This window comes from Pipistrellus kuhlii, unplaced genomic scaffold (assembly GCF_014108245.1).
Source record: "Pipistrellus kuhlii isolate mPipKuh1 unplaced genomic scaffold, mPipKuh1.p scaffold_m20_p_55, whole genome shotgun sequence".
NCBI lineage: Eukaryota > Metazoa > Chordata > Mammalia > Chiroptera > Vespertilionidae > Pipistrellus > Pipistrellus kuhlii.
In genome coordinates, this window is record NW_023425557.1 from 417,273 (window position 1) to 438,082 (window position 20,810).

The following is a 20,810-nucleotide window of genomic DNA, read 5'->3' on the forward strand; positions in this document are numbered from 1 at the left end:
GGAACAAACTTGCTGCTGAGAGCAGACACCGGAGAGCCATCCATGGGGGTCTGTCTACCAAGTAAATCACGCTTCTGACCGGCCACTCCCCACCTGTCCCTTCACCCTGAGGGGCGCCTGCACACACAGGCCACACACTGCAGCGCGTGAGCCAACAAAGGCCTGGCCACAACCCGAGGCCGCAGGGGACTGGTGCGGGGACCGCTCCCGCTCCCGCTCCTGCTCCTGCTCCTGCGCTGGAATACTACACAGAGCTGGGAAACAAGGAGGAAACATCCCCAGAAGACACTGTGAAGTGAAAAAGGCACACAGTAGTGCATACAGATTTTACCCTACCTTTTTTATTAAAAAATAATAATATAGATATTAAAGTTAGATAATTTAAAAAAATATTTTTATTTTAATTTTTTTTTTTACAGAGAGGAAGGGAGAGGGATAGAAAGTCAGAAACATCGATGAGAGAGAAACATCGATCAGCTGCCAAGGTACATGCCCTTGACCAGAATCAAACCCAGGGCCTTTCAGTCCACAGGCCAATGCTATATCCACTGAGCCAAACCGGTTTCGGCTTAAAATATATTTTTATTCATTTTTTACAGAGAGGGAGAGAGAGAGAGAGAGAGAGAGAGAGAGTTAGAAACATCGATAAGAGAGAACATGGATCAGCTGCCTCCTGCACAACCCCTATTGGGGATGTGTCCGCAACCAAGGTACATGCCCTTGACCGGAATCAAACCTGGGACCCTTCAGTCCGCAGGCTCACGCTCTATCCACTGAGCCAAACCGGTTTTGGCAATTTTACACTAGCTTGAGTTTGGAACCATACAGCTATGAACAAACAGAGCCTGCACGTCTCCTCCTCACACCCGCGGAGGCGGAGGCCTGCGCAGTTGGCAGAAGGCGGCCCAGGAGGCTCCCTCAGGGCTCCTGGTCTCAGTAAGCACCTTCCCCACTGAAGGCAAACACGCAGATGTGTATCATCCAGGCCAAACTAATGAACGCGGAGACCAACCTGGCAAAGTCTGCGGGAAGCAGGTCAGGATTCACACCCAGGGAGTCGAGCACATCGTTACGAATCTGGAGCAACAGCTCGGAATCTTCCCCGAAGGTATCGCAGCTGGGGTCTCTCCCCTTATCCGTGCGGAACTTCAGGAGCACTGGCGGAGGAAAAGGGAGGAGGTTAAGAAGCAAGGCCTTCCAGGTAAATGCTTGTAGATGTGGAGAATTCAGTTTTCTTTTTCATTCTCTAGGAATTATACATGAATTAAATAAAACGTGGGCCAAGTGAAAGGTAATACACTTTTCATTTATTCACAAGTGCAGTCAGAAGGGCAATCAAAAAATTATAGAGGCAACTACAATGACGGTGATGAGTGCCAGGATAGTGTGGCAGAGGGTCTATGCCACCCACGTGGTGGTGCCGGCCAAGGCTTCCCCGAGGAAGCAATGACCGGGGGAGAAGGGGGCTCAGCAGAGGGAAAAGGCCCATGCTGACCCAGACGAGGCGTCAGGCGCGGGAGGCATGCCTTCTAGGCATCAGTTCAAAGGGCTGCTCCAGCCAGAGGCCAGCCAAATGCTCAGACTCCCCAGACAGGCCAGTCATTTCAAACAAAACCTCCCCTAGTACAACAATTCGTCAACCTCCAGAAATGAGTGTTTAGTTTTGCTTTTGAACCCGAGAAAGGTTGAGATGATGGCAGCAAATCAGAGCTACTGTGAAACAAGACCCTAATACGGCTTGAACTTTTACCCCAACCAAACATACAAAGGCAGGAGCGTAAGACCATCAATACAAACCCCGTCTGCTGCCACCACACCGCCCACAATGTCCACCGCGTGCTGGGCAGGTGGTGGTCTTGTTCCCCACCTGCTCTGAGGCAGGTCACAGCAGTCTCCAGGGCACCACTCCTCCTCCTCCTCCTCCTCACACAAGCGTGTGCATCAGGGGAGACACAGACAAGTGGATCCCTGGGTGCTATGAGGCAGCACCTCATACTTGGAGGGGGCTTGACAGTTTACAAAGTTCTTCCATTTAAGTTTCATCATTATTTGCTGATTGAGAAAGTGAACTTATTCGTCAAATTATACTCTCTATCAGTACCAGGGGCTCTTCCCCCCAAATAAAGGTGGATTAAAACTCAGGCAATCGCTGTGGGGCTCTTTAAAAATGCATTTGGAGCCCCCCAGACTAAGAAGTGAGCTCTTCTTTCTTCTTGTTTTCTTCAGATGGAGCTTTGGTGATGAGCAGCCTGGGTTGGAACCACTCTCCAAGAAAGAGTTCAAATTCACTCAGCCCGCCAGCAAGAGCCAGCGCTCACCGGGAGACGGCAGACTCAGGTTTTGAAGGTGCAGGGAAGGCGAGTGAGTCTCAGTCTGCACGTGTGAAGGCGATGGGGAGAGAAGAGAGAATTTAGGAGTCACAGCAGATGGTCTAAGCCTGAGAAGTTCATAATTGGATTAAAAAGTATTCCAGTGGGGGTAGGGTGGGGATTGGTAAGGTATGTACACATATAATACCTTAATAAAAAAGAGGGGGGAAAAAGTATTCCAAGAAGATCCCAAACCACGGAGGCCCAGGGAGAAGACGAAGCCTGCTCTGGGTGGGCCATTCTCGGTGCCACTGCCAGAGAAAGGCCTGGTTGCTTCTCTGGCAACTTCCAAATGCCCAGTTAGGGCTCCGCAGGTTTAAATACAGGGGTGTGTATGTGTGCTCGTGGCACCTGTTTTAAACACAGTTAGCCTCCTGGAAACACGACTCTCCTCTTTTTAAGAACACAGCTACCAGAACCCTGATTGTATCGAATCACTTGGCAGTCAAGGCCAATGACCATTTGGATGCTACTAAACTGATCTGCCTTCCCCTGAGCTTAGCGTCTATCTCTGCAGATGTGCTGCTGGAATTCCATCTTGGGAGTAAATAAATGCAACCACAGAAGCATTTGGGAAAGGTGGAGAAGAGGCTGCAGGAGAGGCAGCTAATCCCTGTTTAGATCAACCCTCTTTTCCAACACTGTCCTGAGAAGACAAAGGAATCTGGAAACCTGCCAGGCCAGCCAACGCAGAGGATACTCGGAGCGAACTGCACTGAATGTCAGCGCTGCTCCCATCAACCGCTTCCGAGAGGACAGGACACAAACCCAGAACGAGTGTCAGTGCTGCCTGAGTGCTCCTCCTGCATACTTCCAGGCTCAGTGACAACCATGCGGACAGTGAGTGAGGGTGGTGGACAGCAGTGGGGGCCCCACACGGAGCCGGCCACGTGACGCTCTCATTTCTGTGTCCCTGGGTCAGAAGCACCAACTGTCACCCGGAAGGAAGGAGAGAGGGTCATTTTTGCAGCTCTCACCACAGAGCTCTCCATTTTTTGGTTAAATATAAGCCCTTGGAGAAAGCTCAAACCACCCTAATAGTAAAACCAACAGTGCCTAGTATGTGCCAAGCGTTTTACATACAGTAACACTCATCCGCAGTAACTGGAGAGGTAGGCAGGCCCTATTCCTGTCCGTACTTGATAGATGGGAAGGTGAAGTTCAGAGAGGGTAAGGGGCTTGTTCAAGGTTAGCTGTCAATAAGCAATAGTGCAGAAACGCCAACTCTGGCATTTGGACTCTGTGCTTCTTAACCCTAATCGCATCCGGGAGAAAAGGCGGCCCATCAGGAATGTAGCCCCAAGGGTTCCAAGTGGTCTGGCGCTTTGCCCCTCACCTCAGAGGACTCCCATTCAACCACAGTTCTATGCATTTTCCAGGTAGGCCCTGACCTCTCTTAGCTGGTCCATTAATTCTAGGTTACCAATTCAGTGGTGAGAGTGGAGGTGGAGGCTGTCAATCTTCGGAGTAAGACCAGTTTCATCTCAGAGAGAAGATGGCACTAAGGGGGAGTGAAGGCAGCCAGCAGCTGGCCCGCTGTTTCTCTGGTGCAGGCCGCCTGGATGAGGGCCGGCAGGCTGGCACCAGCCAGATACCTCGCTGACCACATCTGAAGTCCTCTCAGGGCCTCTGGGAAGGCCGCCAGTCAGAAGGCCACTTATTTGTAGCAAAGCAAACAGAAGCTGTATTTTTCACTCTTTTTCGAATGTCAGCACTCCAGTTAGCGGGGGGGAAGAGGCCCATGTCCTAGACAGGCAGCAGTCTCAGAACTGACCCTAGCCCCGGACGGGTTCTTGCTTATTAAATTCTCCTTTGTTCTGCCCTCCACCCTCCCAAATAGCCAGACACACACACATCACTGTTGACTCTGCATTTCTGAGGAGCACCTCCCCGCCGGCTTCCAGATTATGAAACTGTCCCATTAAGATCCAACTCAGGAATGGAGAGCTGCTTTGCCAAAAGATGACTCATTGAATTGCATCAAAACAGTGCACAAAATGAGTCCCAAACTTGATTAACTTCATCTGAACCTTTTAATTAACTCGGGATGCTGAGGTCCAGGAAAATGACATTTATTGCTACAGACGACAGGTTGTGTCTCTGCTGAAATTTAGGTCTTGCCCATGTACTGAAAGGAAAACTGTGTACATGTGATTAATACTAATTCTGCAAAAAGAAATGAACTCTTTCGGCAACTATCTTATTGCATTTAAATAGTGTGATATTTAGCATAATCACTAAGGTCATCGGAAAAAATAGTACTTTTATAGGAAATAAAGTCAATGTTGCAAATAAGCCCCAACTCTATTTCTGTCCCCCAAAACAGCTCAATTAAAGGGGAAAGCCAAATCTATATAAAACCTCATTTGCCTGACAACTAAAGCTTGGGGGGTCAGATACCGCTGCCTCAGTCTCTGGTGCTCTCCAACCTACCCATAACCCTTCTCCCCAGGCCGGCTCGCCCAGTGAGGCTGTTCACTGGAGACCAGCTCTATTCCTGTGTTACAGAAACTTCCAAGAAGTAAGAGCAGTTATCCTCTTAGACAACTGCCTAGCTCCTCAGGCAGTGGTCGGCGAACTCATTAGTCAACAGAGCCAAATATCAACAGAACGACGATGGAAATTTCTTTGGAGAGCCACATTTTTGACACGTAAACTTCTTCTAATGCCACTTCAAAATAGACGCCCAGGCCATGGTATTTTGTGGAAGAGCCACACTCAAGAGGCCAAAGAGCCACAGTTTGCCGACCATGGTCCTAAGGCAAAACAGTAGGTCTGACATTTAGTTAATCGTTAATTCAGTAAGTATGAACTGAGTGCTGGCTTTGTGCCAGGCCCTGAGCTGGGCAGGTGAGAGTACACTGCACGCTCTCCCCTACAGAGCTTTTAGTGAGGGTGGCAAATTCAAGCTACTTCTAAGTTAATAAAAGGCGGGAACCAGAAAAGGAGCTCTGAGTGATGAGGGTGGAAGGGGGCAGCCATAGAACAGCTGGCCCCAGCCATGGAGCAGGACACCTGCGGGCACAGGCTCCCCTACTGCTGCCTTCTCTCTGCAAGGTCCCCCTAGGAACTGGTAGGCAGTGGAGTGCAGTGGTGAGGAGCCCGGCTCCAGAGCCAGACTGACTGCCTTGGCTGGGTCCCCTATGTTTCCACTTACTGTCACCTTGGACAAGTGACAATGTCCCCGAGCTTCTTCTATAAAGTAAGAATCGCAGGAGCACTTACCTTGCAGGGTTTAAGGATTAAGTGTACTAATCCACGTAAAGCACCTAGGACAACGCCAGGCGCAGGTTAAGAATTCAGGAAATGCCAACTCTCTGGGATTGAGGCTAGTCTTCCCCACTGGCCATCAACCCAGTTCGCCTGCCCCTTGGAGCTGACATGCTTGTGTACGAAGAACTTCCTAATTTAACTGAGTTACCACCGCTAAAGCAGCTGTGAGCTCGGAGATTACAGGGACTCTTATCTCCGTGTGTTATCTTATAATCATCCGTGTAAATTCACTTGTACAAGGACTGGCTTGCCTTCCCCCCAGATGCTTGCTGTGTGGGGCAGAGAACATCTCTATTTTGTTCACTACTATTTGATTAATGCTTAACAGGAGTGTGGCCCCTGGTAGGCACCAAGAAATAGGCTTCATGGGAAGCCTAAATGTTGGAGAAGGAAGACAGTCACACAAGAGGAGAGAGGGCTCTCAACAAGTGACACCGGGTCCTCACAGATCCTAAGTTGGCCTGCTCTTTCATTAATAAAACTGAATCGTTTTTGCCGAAACCGGTTTAGCTCCGGGGATAGAGCGTCGGCTTTCGGACTGCAAGGTCCCAGGTTCGATTCCGGTCAAGGGTATATACATTGGTTGCGGGCACATCCCCAGTGCAGAGCGTGCAGGAGGCAGCTGATCGGTGTTTCTCTCTCATTGATGTTTCTAATTCTCTATCCCTTTCCCTTCCTCTCTGTAAAAAATAAATAAAATGTAAAAAAAAAAAAAAAAACTGAATAGTTTTCAGGATACCCAAGATGGATTTTTTAAAAATATATGTTTTATTGATTTTTTTTACAGAGAGGAAGGGAGAGAGAGTGTTAGAAACATCGATGAGAGAGAAACATTGATCAGCTGCCTCCCGCACATGCCCTTGACCGGAATCGAACCTGGGACCTTTCAGTTCGCAGGCTGACACTCTATCCACTGAGCCACACCGGTCTCAGCCCAAGATGGATTTCTTATCAAATATTTACAAACACGCTAGACATGGAATACTCACCGAGAAACCAAAAAAGATACACAGTACACCATGTCTGCCCTCAGGAGGGAAACGAGATAAGAGTCCAGCTTTCAAGGCCAGGCCTGAGGTGTAAAGGTGCAGCCAGCGTGAGCTCAGGGCAGGGACAGGGCTGACTTTGAAGGCAGGAGCACCTCAGGAAGCCGCCGTTACGGCCTCCATCTGTTCACATCGGCTACACAAACTCCCCACTTCGTTTGCCTCCCCCTTAGTTTTTCTCTAAAGTATGTGTGTGGCCTGGCCAGGTGGCTTAGTTGGTTGGAGTATTATATTATCTACTACACTGAAAGGTTGCAGATTTGGTTCCCAAGAGGGGAGCATATGGGAAGGCAACTGATCTATGTTTCTCTCTCTCTCTCTGTCTTTCTCCCCCCCCCCCTTTCCCTTCAACTCTCTCTAAATTCAATGAACATGTCCATGGGAAAGGATTAAAAAAAAAAAAAAAAAGCCGAGACCAGTTTGGCTCAATGGATAGAGCGTCGGCTTGGGAACTGAAGGGTCCCGGGTTCGATTCCGGTCAAGGGCATGTACCTTGGTTGCGGGCATATCCCCAGAAGGGGGTGTGCAAGAGGCAGCTGATCGATGACTCTCTCTCATCGATGTTTCTAACTCTCTCTCTCCCTTCCTCTCTGTACAAAATCAATAAAATATATTTTTTAAAAAAAATGCTCAAAGTATCTGTGTGTATTCATTTATTCACTTTTCATCCACAAACATGTCTTGAGCACCTGCCCTCCACCCCACCTTCTGTACAGACTGTGCTGGGACCCAGAGGGCACCAGGCCCTGCCCTTGAACGCAGAGCTCAGAACCACAGGGAGCACACTCAGAAGCGCCCGCATCATGGGCACACAGCACTGTGATCTTTCTCCAGAGTGGCTCCCCCAAAACTTACTCTGAAATGCCCCCTTGGGCTCCACGTCCTGGCCGCCCTCCCACCTCTCCAATGCACCCCATCTATGACCTCATCCCTTATCAGCTCAAAGCAGAGAAAGCAGGCTGCCGCTGGTTATTCACATCTCACTCTCTTCGGAAAAGAATTTGAGGCAGCCAGATGAAGTTGTTGATGGGGGAAAGGAGAGTACTTTTTCTCAGAAATGACCTGAAAACACGATGCCATTTTTTGCCTACCAAATTAAAGACCAAGATTACTCAACCTAAGCAAGAAGGCCGGGGTTCGGCTCTGCCACCCAGAGCTGGTGGAAGTGTGAGTGCTCTGCAAACAGGTCTTGAGAATGACATGAGGGTGTGGTATTGAGGATCTTTATAAAAGGTCATTGCCACCCTGGCTGGTTTGGCTAATTGGATAGAGTGTCAGCCTGTGGACTCAAGGGTCCTGGGTTCAATCCCCAGTGGGGGGCATGCAGGAGGCAGCCAAACAATGATTCTCATCATTGATGTTCCTCTCTCCCTCTCCTTTTCGCTCTGAAATCAATAAAAATATATTTTTAAAAAAGGTTATTGCCATGTTATTTATACTAGAGAAAATATGAAAATAATCTCACATCTAATAATAGGGTGGTTACATATGATATACTGACAGAATGAATATTATTCAGCTACTAAAATTATGTCTAAACAGTTTTTAGTCAAGATTTTTGCAACGTTTAGTTTCTTAAAAAGGCGTATGATACCCTCCATTCAGAATACTCCTCTCTGTAAAAATAAAATAGAATAAGATAGGTATAACTGTTACCATTCCCATTTTAATGGTGGGAAACTTGAGGCTTTGGAGAAGCTCAGGATCACAATGGATTCAAGTCACTGCACTGGCCCTAACCAGTGTGGCTCAGTGGATAGAGCGTCGGCCTGTGGACTGAAAGGTCCCAGGTTCGATTCCGGTCAAGGGCATGTATATTATCCCCGGTAGAGGATGTGCAGGAGGCACCTCATGGCTGTTTCTCTCTCACTGATGTTTCTAACTCTCTATCCCTCTCCCTTCCTTTCTGTAAATAATCAATAAAATGTATTTTTTTAAAAAGTCACTGCATTGGCAAGCTCTGTTACACTGTCTCCCTAGGATAGAGACAAGACAGAAAACATGCTCATTGTTAAAAATCACTCTCCTACAGCCCACCAGTTTGGAATAACGCAAACCACCCATTAAGACTCTGCAGCCAAATGTTCTATTTCTCCTCTTAAAAAGTGCCAAGTGATTCCTGAGCCTGACTCGCACCTTTCAAGTAGAACATTCTGAGGAAGAAAATGATGTAATCTACAAAAGAAGGGGACAAAAAGATCTAAAATGCAGAGAAATACCGAGCTCCATGCCCAGTGCAGGCCCCTCACTGACCAGCCTGGCCAGCCGCACCCCCTCCTCAAACACCGCGTCTGCCAGCGCCCTCTCCATTCAGACCCTGCCCGGTCACAAGCAGCGGGGAGACGGGACCTTTTCTCCAGCCCGGCACTTGAGCGGCACATGACCTTGACTCTGGCATCTGCTGCTCTCTGCCAACCACGCTCACCGAGGGAAGATGGCACAGGACATTCCCGTGACTGTTGTCTGACAGACAGAGAAAAGATGTGAGGCTTTAAACAAGAATCGCAGCTGGGCTTGGGGCCCGGGAGCTGCTCAAACAGGCTAGAGCCGGGGGTGGGGAGATGGGGGCCCGCAAAGAAAAAACAAGGCAGGTTGCTGACAATGTTGCCCATTATTGCAATCTGGTCTCCGTGGGCCTTGGTTTCCCATCTGCAAAAGTGGATTAAGGAAATGTCACAAGGCTCTTGTGAAGTTCAGATTTCAAAAATGGACACAATGCTGTTATTAGTGATGCTAAGGATTCAAATCTGACTGAGCGCTCTGAAATACGCAGTGTTCAGTGATGCTTAAGCATTTTCTAGGGGTGGCGAACTTGGACAAATGACTTAACCTCTCCAAAACTCAATTTCTTCTTGTGAAAATGGGATGATCACAATAAGATCTGTTCTCTTGAGGGCGCTGTGAAGATTTAATGTGATCGTGGTGCATATAAAGCGCTAATCAACAATTATCAATACACAATGGCCAGATCTTCATTCAATCTCTGTGCTGAGTCTGTTCTCTCACCGCTCTGCCCGCTGCTGGCTGAGCAGCACTGTGGGTCTCTCCCCCCCGCCCCATGACAGGGCCTCCTTCCTTTCTGAATGACTGTGGTCTGCCTTCTCTCTACCACTGATAAGGCAGTGACACCAAACAAAAAACACAAAACCACTGTTTTTTCTTCCTCCCTCCCTACAAATTATTTTTAAACATTTGTGGTCATGACAGCAGCAAATCAACAAGTGCTCAGCTGCTGCCCCATTATCGGAACCCATTTCCCTGTGGCCGCTCCTCCTCGGTGGTTCTGTCATTGCTGGGACCAAACAGCCCCTGGGGAACACTGGGTCCAAACGGTGAAGGCTGCCTTCGCCTGGTTTACCAAGGTTACAAGTTCTAAAATAACAAGTTTCTTCTAAAGAGAGCTGATCAGCAAATCAAGCTGAGGTCCGGGGACAAAGTCAATTAAAACACCACGAAAACAGGGAAGCTGGGAGTGTACTGGGGGCAGGGAGGTTTGAGGAAGGAGATCTTAAAGGAAGGGTTCCCCAAAGTCTACCTACAACAATTAAAAAAGTACAAAGTGTCCTTCGAAAGGAAATCTTGCAAAAGGACCCATGCAGCGATGAAGTATAAAATGCTAGAAAGTTCTGAAGAATATGCAAGAAATGGCAGTTTCCTTGAGGTATCTGAATATTTTACTAAGTTGCCTTACCTTTACTTACAACTTAGAAAAGGAAAAAATAGACCTATTTCTAAGGCTCTCCTGTACGTGACCATTGTGAAGAGAGGACTGTCCAAAATCTCCATTTCTATGAGAAAACAGAAGCCATGAAGTGGAGGGACTTGCTCAGGGCCAGGAAGTATATGGCAGAGGTGAGACCTAACTTCTTTCTTCCAAATCCAAATCTGGAGACCTCAAGGCTCGGGTGACAAAGCAGACATGAACCCCAAACTCACCTGGCTAGATTTATGAACCAAGAACAACCGGTCATCTCAGAAAAGATACAAATTCCCCCAAGGAGGGCCTCGGCCTGACCTCGCCAACTCCAGCAGAGACAGGAGACAAGGAGTTAAAGGAGAGCAGAAGTGCTCCCCAAGCCTGTGGATGGTGCATAGGCATAGTCCTGCAACCAGGCCTGGGGTTTAGAGACAGTTCCTGTCTTTCAAATGTGGCACAGTGGGACAAGGTCATGGCCAACTATGCAAATCAGCAGCACCTAGATGGTTTTACATAGGCCTCAAATCCTATCCTATATAATAAAAGCTTAGTATGCTAAGTGTCCGAACGTTAGTTCGACTGTTTGATTTCACTATTACGTGCACTGACCACCAGGGCAGACGCTCTGATGAGTAGGTTAGCTTGTTGCTGGGGTCCGGCCGATTGGGACTGGGCGAGATGGGCCGTACACACCCTGGAGTCTCCCAGGGTCCCTCCCCAGCCCCAATTGTGCACTGGGCCTCTAGTTAATTAATAAAGCCTTACGTTAAGAACTGGCAAGATTCATCCTGGCCAATGCTGCCTAATGGTTAGTGTCTGCCCAGGCACCAAACACGTCCCTGGGTTGTGGGTTCACCCCATTCCCCAGTTGGGGCATATGCAGAAGACAACTAGTCAATGTGTCTCTCTCATATCAATGCTTCTCTCTCCCACTCTCTCTGAAAAGCCATGGAAAATTTTGATTAAAAAAAAAAAATTGGCAAGATTCTCTATACAGGACAGGTGATTGCAGCAATCAACCAATCTACACTTACCAAGCCCTGTTCTACATCAGGCCGGTACTGGACAGTCAAGAGATGAGCTATGGTCCCTGCCCTCAAGTCAGTCCCGTTGTCCAGAGGGTGGGGTGGGATTATAGAGGAAGAAAAGCCAACTCAGATAAGTGAGTTAAGTCTTGGAGGTAACACCAGAGCGATAAAGGTAAGAGGGAAGGGCCAGATCAGGTATTCTGGGGGGGAAGGAATATAAACGTGTATAGAAATGAGACTGACAGCATGTGATGACAGAGGTTTGGGGGATAACAAGTGGTTCAACATGAGTGTGGGGTGCAAGGAGGGCAGAAGAGATGGAATGAGAAGAAAAGGTCAGCTGGCCCTAGGTCTGGGATGTTAAGCCAGGAAGTCTGCATTGTGTTCTGAAGCAAAATAAAATCACGGAAGGGTTTTAGTTGTTCAGTAGACTAGTCTGGTAACCGGAAACGGATAAGGATGGGGAGCTGGAGGCAATCACCCTCTGGAGGAGCTCCTGGCACACGGAGAGGAAGGACGGAGGGGTTAGGCTGAACTTCACAGAGTGCACAGAGGGTGCTGGCCCGGGACTCTCATGGTCTGTAGAAGAGAAAATGGCCAATGGGTTGGAAGAAAACTAAGTAACAGCTCAACTTGGAACACTGGTCCAACAGACTCATTCCAGCCCCAGGTGCCCACAGGCGGCCCATTAGAACAGTTTCTGGTTTATCTTTAATCCCGTTCTTATTCCAACCCACAGCCAACTCCAGGGTCAGCAGGAGAAAGTGACTCGCCAAAGGCCACCCCGGGATGGCCTCTGCCCCTCTGGGATCTGCCTCCACGCCACTGTTTGTATTCCTAGCAGGGTCTTACACAGCTCCAGACAAAACTGAAAGCCCGTCTGCATTTGGAAAATTGTTTATATGCAAATACACCCCCTACAGCGGGCCTAACACTTCTGTATGCCAAAGGAAATACTTTTTGCAGAGCAAAGGGCCAAGGTGGAGACCATCCTTCCCAGACTTAGGGCCAGCTGACCTTTTCTTCTCATCCCATCTTAGCAGTGGGGCTGTACTCACTGCACCTGGCAAATCTGGGGGCCTTCCAGAAGAACGCACGCAAAGAACACCAGGTTAAGATCTCCCACCCTCTGCAGAGATGATGGGGATACAATGCTCCATGAGGCCCCTCCCATGGACCCAGTGCAGATCAGAAAGCCCTTTGCATGTATTATTCAATCGGCAACAAATATCAGGCTTGTTCCAGGTGGTGAGAACCGGCTTTTTTGGTTATTTTAAATTTTATGTTGAATAATTGTAGAATCACAGAAAAACTGTACAGAATTCCCGAATAACTGCATTTAGATCCCCCAAATGTACATATGCTACACTTGTCATTATTTCTTTATATTTTTATCTATACACTAGGCACCTGTTGCAGGAATGTTCCTGCAAGACTTCTGGCGGGCTTCCCTCCCCCACCACCACCTCTCCTGCCCCTCCCCCCCACTCCCGGGAGGTGGGCAGGTGGGACACCCAACCCACTGCACCCGTGGGCACCGCCGCCACGCGCACCACTGTGCACCTCGTCCTGCCCCACACTCTGCCAGTGCTTTCCCTCCAGCAGCTGCCTTGCTTTCCACTTTCCCTCTCTTCCTTCTATGCTGTCTTCAGTCTTCACCCCTCCCTCCATGTATGCAAATTAACTACCATCTGTGTTGGGTTAATTTGCATACTCATTCTGATTGGCTGGTGGGCATGGCTTCTGTAGCAGTGATGGTTAATTTGCATATTACTGTTATTAGGTTAGATACCCATTTTTTCTTGAATAATTTGAAATTCACCCCTTAATACAAGAACACTCTTACATAACCATAAAACAATTATCAAAATTACAAAATCAACACTGATATGAGTATTCGCATCTAATCTACAGACCTTCATCAAATTTGACCAACTGTCGCATTAATGCCCTTGAGAGCATAAAGAAAAGTCTTCCAAGCTCTCAGATCCACTCGGGGATCCTACATGCCATTTCATCATCATGTCTCTTCATTTGCCTTTAACCTGGAATGGGTTCCTCGGTTCTTTAGGATACTTTGAAAAGAACAGGCCATGTTGTGTGTGTTTTTAACAGGATATTCTTCAATTCGAGTTTGTGTGATGTCTCTTCATAATAAATTCTGACTACCAGCCTTGGACAAGAATTCCTGCGTAATGCTGTGTCCTTACACACTCTGGACAGGAAACCCTGTGTGTGTCTCTCAGTGCATACTATCAGCAGGCATGAGATCTATTTGTCCTGTTCTTAGAATGCTAACTTTGATCTCTTGGTTGAGGAACAATCTGCCAGTGTTCTCTAAAGTAGTGGTCACCAACCTTTCAGACTCTCAGACCACCAATTGGTGACCACCGCTCTAATGTGTCTCTCAGTATTAAAAAGCATCTTGGGCCTGGCCAGTGTGGCTCAGTGGTCAAGCATCAACCTATGAACCAGGAGGTCACAGTTGGATTCCCCATCAGGGCATGTGCCAAGGTTTCGGGCTTGATCCTCAGTAGGGGGCATGCAGGAGGCAGTTGATTGATGATTCTCTCATTGATGTTTCTCTCTCTCCCTCCTCTCCTCATTCTCTGAAATCAATAAAAAAATATATGCCCTAGCTGGCTTGGCTCAGTGGACAGTGTTGACCTGCGGACTAAAGGGCCCCAGGTTCAATTCCATTCATGGGCACATGACTGGGTTATGGGCTCGATCCCCAGTGTGAGGCATGCAGGAGGCAGTAGATTAATGATTCTCTCTCATCATTGATGTTTCTTTTTTTTTCTTTAAATCTTTTAAAATATATATATATTTTATTGATTTTTTATAGAGAGGAAGAAAGAGGGATAGAGTTAGAAACATTGATCAGCTGCCTCCTACAAACCCCCTACTGCGGATGTGCCCGCAACCAAGGTACATGCCCTTGACTGGAATCAAACCTGGGACCTTTTAGTCTGCAGGCCGACGCTCTATCCACTGAGCCAAACTGGTTTCATCTATTTTATTGATTTTTTACATAGAGGGAGGGAGAGGGATAGAGAGAGAGAAACATCAATCAGATGCCTCCTGCACACCCCCTACTGGGGATGTGCCCGCAACCAAGGTACATGCCCTTGACCAGAATCGAACCTGGGACCCTTGAGTCTGTAGGCTGATCCTCTCTCCACTGAGCCAAACCGGTCAGGGCTAATGTTTCCTATCTCTCCCTCTCTGAAATCAAGAAAAAGTATATTTTAAAAAGAAATATAAAATAAATACATACATTTTTTTAGCGCTAGCTGGTTCGGGTCAGTGGAGAGCACTGCCTGCAGACCGAAGGTAAGCTGCAGGTTCCGGTGAAGGGCAAGTGCCTTGGTTGCAGGCTCCTCCCCAGTCCAGGCCCTGGTCAGGGCTCATGCAGGTGGCAACCAATCGATGTCTCTCTCTCTCTCATGCTGATATTTCTCTCTTTTCCATCCACCTCCTTCCCTTCTACTCTGAAAATCAATGGAAACAATATCCTCGGTGAGGATTAAAAATAAATAAATAAATAAATAAATAAATAATTAATAAACAAACATCGTGGGAGGCGACAACCAACCCATTTACAGCACACTTTCCCATTTCTTTTAGCATTTATCAATGACTCTTGACAATTTTTAACACTACAGTGAAAATAGATATTTTATCTTTATTCCTGCTTAATTTATTGTTATTCTACTATAAAATAAAAAACTTTCTTCTTTCCCCCATTTATTTACTTGTCAGTGTAGACTCATGGGTTCTTATTTTATTCTATGGGTTATAAACTATCACTACCATTATTTATTTGATCCTTTAATTGGCCGGTTATAAACTATCACTACCATTATTTATTTGATCCTTTAATTGGCCCAAAAAAACTGACTCCTGGGTCCAGTTGACATGACCCATCACTCTTTGAGCATTTCCCTATTTTCTGGCATAGCAGATATTCCAAGCTCACCTATAATTTTCTTACCCTAGCCCCAGAATCAGCCATTTCTCCAAGCATCCCTGTTTTCTTGGAATGAAACAATTATAACCTGGGTATGAAGTGTGTTCATTGCTATTGGAGTTTCTTTGCTTCTAAGTTCTCTCAGCAAACGGTAGAAAACATGTATGCATAAATATGAAAACATATATACACACATCTATTTCTATAACTACAAATAAAACACCATGGCTTCACCTGATGATTCAAATTCCAATCCAATCCCACAGGGTTCCTTCTAGCCTTTCCCACCTTCCATATTTACAGAAACTCCCTTTTCTAGCAATAAACAAAAAAAATATTATCCACAATACACAGGATGAGGCAAAAGTAGGTTTACAGTTGTTCATATGGAAAATAATCATAATTAAAACAAGAATAAACTGCATTTCACATTTCATAATTGTAAATCTACTTCTGCCCCACCCTGTACTTACCTATTTATTTGCTCAATTCTAGAATACATAGTTTCAGAATTACTAACCCATATCACTGTGAAAAACAAACCTACTAACCAGAATTCAATATTTGTTTACGGATTTTTTCTTTAGAACATGTGTTAGTTCCTTTTTTTCCTATAGTAATGCCCCCATTTGACACGCTGGACTTAATCAGCCCTGGCCAGGAAGCCCAGTTGGTTAGAGCAGTGTCCCAATACACCGATGTTGTAGATTCCATCCCCAGTCAGGGCATATATAAGAAGTAACTAACGAATGCATAAGTAGAACAATAAATCGATGTTTCTCTCTATCAAATTAATTAAAAACAAAATTTTTTATTGTTTAAAGTATTACATGTGTCTTCTTTTTCCCTGATTGACACCCCCCCGGCCACTCCCACCCCTGAGGGCAAGCCCTGACCGCCCCAGTGTCTGTGTCCACAAAATTTTTAAAAATAGTAAATCAAGGCTTTGACACTGGACATGAGTTTCCATGCTTCTGTGGCAATGGACTCCCTCCAGAAACGCGAGGCTTTACAGATGTGCGGCGATGCCAGCCAATCCTAGGCATCTGATTCAGTCGATGGGAGCTAGAACCAGGGAACCTGTATTTCACAAATGTTCCCAGAGAACCACTGGCTGTAATATAAAAAGCCTAAAAAGCAGGGCCCCGATGATCTCCTCTGGCCCGTTCCAGTCTCATGGGGACATGGTCCTTGCGGTGCTGCCTGCCCTGTCTACACGCCTGCTCCTCTGCCTGCGACAGTCTCGCCTCTCTTCACCAGAGAGCAAATACCAAGCCTTTAAAAATCCAGCTCAGAAGCCTCCTCCTCTTTGAAGACTATCCAACTTCCCAAACATGGCCACACCCTCAGTTCCCTGAGCTCCCGGGATTTGCTTTGGATTATGAAATAATTCGCACACACTGAAAAACAGACCAGCACAACATGACAGCTTTTGCCACTGCCCTCTGTTACAGGTCTCCTCGAGAGAAGTATTATAGAATTATCTGTGTTTGTCTTTTCCACTGGCAACCAGACTTCCTCTTCCTCCTCTGATGATTCCCAGGCACGGGATCTGGCACACAGCAGGTGCTCAAAAAAAGGTTTGGTCTTAAGATTATTTGCAGCTTTAACCCTGTGGCTCAAAGATGGTCTAAGTGCTTTTCCATGAGCCTTCAGAAAGGATTCTGTGCTAAGTAATTCTCGTTTTGAGATGCAGTCCGTTTCTTCCTGCTCTGGACTAAACCTGCCTGTTATTGTTCATGCTGCTAAGTGAATGCTGTTTCCATACCAGACCTGATATTTTTAGCACTCCTGTTATGATAAACTCACACTAACCTCAAAAAGAACAAATCAAAGTCAACTTTTTGCCACAGGAAACCAGCTCATGCTTAATGTTTTGCAACATGCCATGGGAGAATAATAAAAAGATGAGACCTTTTGCTCACAGATGGCGAGGCCAACGTTCAAGATAGTGGAAAAATGCAGCAGGAAGCGTTAAGTCTGGCCACTATCTTATTAAGTAAACTGGAAAAACACCCAGCACCCAAACAAGGCAAACACACGCACATGAACGGCAGGGCAGCCGCTTTCCCAGACATTGACTTGTGCATGGGGCAGTAAGAACCATCTACATGTGAGGGCGGGCCGGGGCCAGGACAGCACTGGAATCAAAAGCCTGCTGGGTGCCCAGAGAAGCAGACAGGTGAGAGGACCCTGCTGGCTGGCTGCGCTCCCCCTAGGGTGGAGTAAAGGACCAGATAAGCACCAGCCAGTCCCTCATGACAAAATATTCATCAAGCACCTACTATGCCCGCCAATGAGTGAAATCAAATCAGGTGCCCTGCAAGGTGTCCTCAGGCATGCATCACAGCCAAACACCTTGTTCTCTAGGAATTCCTAAGGCAGGTGGATCAGTCACATTCCTAGAAGGGTCTAGGGAACAAATTCCAAGGCCTGGGAAAAACTAAAAGCTATTTATTTACGTGACTTTCAGGATGAGACTGGTCAGAAAATCTGTCTGTATACTTAAAATAGGTAAACTTTCTGTTACAAATCATACCTCAATAAAGTTGTTAAAAGCACAAAAATAAAAAATACAGAACAAGACACATTTTCACTGACTATTTAGAATGAGAAGAGATTTCAGAGAGAGGCTGGCTAACATAGTCCTCCCATTTCTATAGGCAAGGAAATAAAATCCTAAAGCGGCAAACTGACTTATCTATGCCCAAGGTCACACAGACGGAGGATGGCAAGTGTATTTGGCAGAAGACAAGTTCACCTGTGGAAGCTGCTATGTTCTCCTGGGTAAGTCCAACAAGGTCAATTACAGGAGAACCTCAGTTCTATGGATGGCTGAGTAGAAAACGGAAATAAGTATTTCTCTGAATATAAGAATAAGGTGCCCGGCCAGCGTGGCACATTGGTTGAGTGTCAACCCATGAATCAGGAGGTCATGGTTTGATTCCTGGTCAGGATACATGCCTGTGTTTTAGGCTTGATCCCCAGTGTGAGATGTGTGTAAGGCAGCTGAACAATGATTCTCTCATCATTAATGTTTCTAACTCTCTCTCCCCCTCTCTTTTCTGCTCTGAAATTAGTAAAAATTAAAAAGAGGGTTTTTTGTTTTGTTTTTGTTTTTGCAGCTCAAGGAACCATGAGCAGCAAAGTCTTCTGCGACACCCTTAAAGAGGCAGTGCAGGAGGCAGCGCCAGAAGTGTTTGGAGACCGTGGAGCTGCAGATCAGCCTGAAGAACCATGACCCTCCGAAGGACAAACGCTTCTCAGGCACCGTCAGGCTAAGTCCACGCCACCCCAACTTCTCCGTGTGCGCGCTGCGGGACCAGCAGCACTGTGATGAGGCCGAGGCCATGGACATCCCGCACATGGACATCGGAGCACCGAAGAAACTCAACAAGAATAAGAGACTGCTCAAGAAGCTGGCAAAGAAGTACGATGCCTTTTTGGTTTCAGAGTCTTGGTTGCAGTTGCTCTCTGACTCGTCATGCTAAATGAACATACGTCTCAATTCTAATAGGTTCACTCTCTCTTCTTAGGATGGAATGAGGCCTCGAAGGGGTGTGACTTGGCCATGATCATGCAATGCATTAGTGGTGGTCTTACCTTTTAAAATTCTACGACTATTATAGGATTGTACATGTAAAAATGGTTAAGATGCTACATTGTATGGTATTTTTTTTTTACCATAATAAAAACATCCTGTGACTATTAACTAATAACATAGTTTTTAATCACCAAATCCAAAGTGTTAAAACTTAAAACTGAAAAGAACTAATACTGTTTAGAAGAGAGAAGTAACGATCTGAATTTATATAAGGCGGGGCAAAAGTTTACAATTGTTTGATTGGAAAAGAATAATTAATAAATAGTAATACAAGAATAAACTGTGTTTTGCATACTCACACGTGTAAACGTACTTTTGTCCCATCCTGTATTATCTAACAAAGTATCACAGGCAGAAAATAAAACTCAACAGGATTGCTATAATACTATTACAGTACTCAAGTATGGAATTAAGGGTAAACTGAGTCAACTCCCAAACTTCTACACGTAAAACAAACAAACCAACCAAAAAGCACACAACTTCATGAACACAGGTCTGTGGGACTTGATGTGTTATAGTAATCACCCAGCCTCCCAAAGGCCCCTGGGCAGCCCCATGCTAGAGAGGAATCAGTGAGCTCTGGGAACGTGAGGCTGTGGTTCAACATCACCCATCGGAAAAACTGGTGGAGCTAGGTCTGAAAGCCAAGTCCGTTTTAATTCCAAAGCTCAAGCCCCGAACAACCACACAGCAAGGCTGGCCATTCCGCCATAATGTTAAAACTCCTGCTTCTTCATCTGTTTCCTCATCTCGAGAAACCAAACTGGGGAGATTCTCACTCTGCTGACTTCATGTGGTGTGATGATGACTTGGATACATGAAAACTGTGAAAGGTTAGACTAGGGTTTCTCAACGATGGGGAGCCGTCCTGTGATACTTACAACATCCCTGCCCTCTCCCGGCTAGACGCCAGCAACATCTCCCTCCCGCTCCCCCACAACTGGAACAGCCCAGAAATGTCCCCAGACACTGCTGATGTACTACTCTGGCAGGCAAACTGCCCCTGGTTGGAAATCACCACATCATGGTAATCTCCAATACCAGTTGACCAATGTGACTAATTTATAAGCAGCAGCTACACCCAAAACCTTTGCAAAAGGACAACATCTATTTATGAGGGGCTTTTCTATGCTCCAGGCACTGAGCAATTAGCTTCCCCCAAAGGGCGGACCCCATGCTCTCTCTGCACTCCAAGCAGGAGGGTGCTGCTGGGACTCCAGTTAGCACTTCCTGCTGAACTGCCCAGTCCTTAAGAGGGGCTGTTTTCTGAGTCCTACTCACAGGCAGAAGACACATTCCTACTTAGCCCATTTCATTATTGCTATACAAATGGATATTACGCGCTTCAAAATAGTTCATCCCCCAACTTTCCTTGTCCCCGATGGGGTCAACACCATTAATTACTACGGGAAGAGCTTTACTCGTAAATAATGTAAAGATAAACTTGAGCCCTGTCTGATTTTCTTGTTTATTAAGGAGGCTTTATACAGCTTTTTGTATTTCCCTTTGGAGAACTAGCACGCACAGCCTTCGTCTGTGCTGGCTCGGGGGCAGTTCCTGGAGTCTGCACAGATGAAGGGAAGGAAGGAGGAGGGGTGCAGCTCTCCTCTCTTCCCTGGGAAAGAAAACCAAATACTGTCTAAATTCAACCAAAAATGCCTGGTAAATTGTGTAAAGAAAAGCCACATCTCCACCTGATAGGAAGGATGATGCTTCTGCAGAGACACTGGCTCTTGCAGGCCTGGGTGAACACATGGCGCAGGGGACAGGTGACTGGGGCCTCCAGTACCGCATCTGTGCTGCATGGAAACACATCCCCT

General features: G+C 46.6%; 1 protein-coding gene and 1 pseudogene across 1 annotated transcript in view; one reads left to right on the top strand and one right to left on the bottom strand.

The window, feature by feature from the left end:
* SAE1 (SUMO1 activating enzyme subunit 1) overlaps positions 1-20,810 on the bottom strand; it is a 64,985-nt gene that overhangs the window by 7,403 nt on the left and 36,772 nt on the right. Inside the window, exon 7 of the mRNA XM_036416366.2 lies at positions 1,013-1,157. Within this exon, the coding sequence (XP_036272259.1) occupies positions 1,013-1,157 (145 nt within the window). The remainder of the gene's footprint in view (positions 1-1,012; positions 1,158-20,810) is intronic.
* On the top strand, positions 18,523-18,892 carry LOC123651444 (annotated as a pseudogene).